The sequence below is a fragment of the Mustela lutreola genome, chromosome 1, assembly GCF_030435805.1.
Source record: "Mustela lutreola isolate mMusLut2 chromosome 1, mMusLut2.pri, whole genome shotgun sequence".
Classification (NCBI taxonomy): Eukaryota; Metazoa; Chordata; class Mammalia; order Carnivora; family Mustelidae; genus Mustela; species Mustela lutreola.
In genome coordinates, this window is record NC_081290.1 from 275,837,722 (window position 1) to 275,841,249 (window position 3,528).

The 3,528-nt window shown below is 35.5% G+C and overlaps 1 protein-coding gene across 1 annotated transcript; it reads left to right on the plus strand.

The window, feature by feature from the left end:
* Positions 1 to 419: 419 nt before the first annotated feature.
* Positions 420 to 1,397, plus strand: LOC131809844 (olfactory receptor 10AG1-like; the record flags this gene model as incomplete). The annotated part of the gene is made up of 1 exon (XM_059137298.1): positions 420 to 1,397. A coding segment is annotated over one exon (978 nt), but the record flags the coding sequence as incomplete, so codon positions are not given.
* Between the last annotated feature and the right edge of the window lie 2,131 nt (positions 1,398 to 3,528).

The window sequence follows — 3,528 nt, forward strand, 5'->3', positions numbered from 1 at the left end:
GCTTTTTTGATTTCAACTTGGTTAGATTAAATAGAAATATTTTAAAAGAAATAACGAGAGAGAGGAATTGATGGAAAAGGTCATTCTAAGCAAAATTGTCCAATGGCTTGCTATAAATATTATTTCTATTAATGTGATTCCAATTAGACTTTGATATTGCTATCATCAAAGCTGATAGCAAAATACAGCATTACTCATTATCAATAACAAGAAAATATACCATTTTTCAGCAGACCTAATCCCTGACAATGTTTTCTGGTAGATAATAGTGAAAGAATGAACATTTTTTTTAAATCACAGTTTAACATCAAATGCAAATGTTTCCCTAGGAATCATTGCTAGGGACTTGTCCATTTTTAAAGTGCAGTGCTCTTATTTTATAGTTAAGCAAGCTACAACTCGGGCAGATAAAGTGACTTCACATCTCGAATTCTTTATTTTCACAGATGATACCCGGAGACCAGACGGGAGAAGGAAATTTATCTTCAGTCGTGGAGTTTGTCCTCCTAGGGTTTTCTGACCTTCCAAACTTCCAGGGACTTCTATTTGGAATTTTCTTTCTCATCTACATATTCATCTTAACAGGAAATGGTCTTATCATACTAATTACGAGGGTGGACTCTGTTCTTCAAACACCCATGTATTTCTTTCTTGCAAATTTTTCCTCCTTGGAAATCTGTTATGTGTCTGTCACTCTCCCCAGGATTTTGGTCAATCTTTGGACTCAGGATAGAAGCATTTCCAGGCTGGGCTGTGCCACTCAAATGTGCTTCTTCCTTATGCTCGGAGCCACTGAATGTTTCCTGCTGGCAGTGATGGCCTATGACCGCTATGTGGCCATTTGTAACCCTCTGCACTACCCTCTAGTCATGAACCACGAGTTGTGCCTCCAGCTGGCTGCCGGTGCCTGGATCGGTGGAATTCCAGTCCAGATAGGACAAACGTGTCAGGTGTTCTCCCTGCCTTTTTGCGGTTCTAATCAAATCAATCACTTCTTCTGTGACATCCCCCCGTTGATCAAGCTGGCCTGTGAGGACACCTCACTTAATGAAATGTGTGTCTATGTAGTTGCTATATTATTTGCCATGATTCCTTTTCTACTTATACTAGGCTCTTATGTGAAAATTATTTCCACCATCCTGAAGTTTCCCTCAGCCAGGGGCCGGTCTAAAGCCTTCTCCACGTGTTCTTCCCATCTCATTGTGGTGCTTTTGTTCTTTGGCTCGGCTTCCATCACCTACTTAAGGCCCAAATCCAGTCATTCTGCAGGAACTGACAAACTGCTCTCTCTTTTCTACACCATAGTGACTCCGATGTTTAACCCCATGATATACAGCCTCAGGAACAAGGACGTGATTGCAGCCCTGAAAAAATTATTACTCAAGAAAAGAGTGTGAGCATCTTACAGATCACTTTTTAAATAAAATTTTCTCATGGTTATCACAGAAATATAATTTAATATCTCTCTATTCATGTTTACGATGGCAATGTTCAGAATTACTATGTAATCCTTTGCAGTTATGTATTTGAGAGTTCTGGCCTGAAGTCACTTGTGGCTTCTTCTTTAACAAGACAATTAATCAATTTTCAAATATTCTATTATTTTTTTTTAAAGATTTTATTTATTTATTTGACAGAGAGAGATCACAGGTAGGAAGAGAGGCAAACAGAGAGAGAGAGGAGGAAGCAGGCTCCCTGCTGAGCAGAGAGCCCGATGTGGGACTCGATCCCAGGACCCTGAGATCATGACCTGAACCGAAGGCAGCGGATTAACCCACTGAGCCACCCAGGGGCCCCAAATATTCTATTCTTTAAGACAATTTTTTTCCACAGCATATTATAATTTACCTACCTTTAAAATTTTTAGATAATTTCAACTGTTAGAATTGTTTTTAAAAAAGTGTGGAAGAAATAGGGCTGACCTTTCGTATTTGTCAAATATTTACAAATATCATGCTGTAATTCCCACCTGTATCTATGACCCATTCATTTCTTTGTGATAGGTTTACACTAGATATGTGTTGAGGAAGTGAACACAAGACAAATTATATATCATATTTTAAATTGTAAACATAAATTAAAAGCAAAATGAAAATCTTTAATTATATACACTTTCTCAGTATTAGTTAAGAAAATGTTTCCATGTGTATTCAGAGAAAGTCAAACATCTGACTTGGCCCTATCACTTTGTTTTAAATATTTTTCATGGTGGGTGGTGTGATGGGCCTTAAGGAGAATACTTGATGAAAGGAGCACTGGTGTTTCATGCAACTGATGAATCACTAAACTCTACCTCTGAAACTAGTAATGCACTACACGTTAATTAATTGACCAAAATAAAATAAAATAAAATAATTTCATCATTGTGCTTTATACCTGTTTCTGAAATGTATTTCTAACTTCTCAGAATGCTTTGCCATTGCTTACTTGAATTATCAAAGTTGCAGTGAAAAATAAATCTACGACTTTTTTTTAAAAGTGAGCCACCCAGGCACCCCAGTTTATGACTTTTTTCACACTTAATTTAAAGAACCCATTTGAAACTGTAAAGGGGAGAAAACAAGAAGCAAAGTTTCATACACAATTACTTAATATCACAAATAGTAATATGTACATATCGAAGATGCCCAACATGTCTTCCTACAAGTTATAATTAAATTAGTGTAACAGTGACTAATCTTTCCCATTTTATCCTTGTCTCATTTCTATAAAATAAAGCTATTTTACTGGAAAGTGCAGGTAAAATCAAGAACTAATCAATCATAAATATCTTAAGGGTAAGAAGATTTAGGGCATTTATTAACATTGTACTTAACACCCACTTCTCTCTTTTGAATGTGCAACTCAGAGGATACTCAGTCTTTATTTCTAAACATTCTTGTTAATACTTGACTGTTTCATTTACCCAACAATTATGCCACTTTATAAGTTTTGTTATCCTTGTAGATATTTGTCCCTTCAGATTAGGTCCTTTTTATAAGGATTTGCATCTTAATTGCAACATTTGATACAAAAGTTTGAATCTTCATTTTTAGGGACTTGCATTTTAAACTTCTACAGTTAACATGATGCTCTATGTCATCTTTTTTTAAAAGTATGTATAAGTATAAATACCTTAACCTACTTCACGTATTTTCTTGCATGTATCAGGAATTAAACATATTCTCCATTGTAATAAAGATAAGGGTGTTGAAGATAATTACAATATTTATGAGAATGCTATTTTGTTTTCTTCTTTGATAATCACATGCTATGGTATAATGAAAACAACATTAGTTCAGGAATCAAGATTTTTATTTCTAATTTACCCTAAATATGCATCCTTGAGAGACTCTGTTGTTATTTGTATCAACTACTCTGTCTATAAAATGGAAATAATGTTTCATATCACTATCCCACTGTAATATTATGAACACATAATCATGATCTTGGATCCAAAAACTCTTGTTGAAAATTCAAGAAATTGGGGGCACCTGGGTGGCTTAGTGGGTTAAAGCCTCTGCCTTCAGCTCAGGTCATGATCCTAGA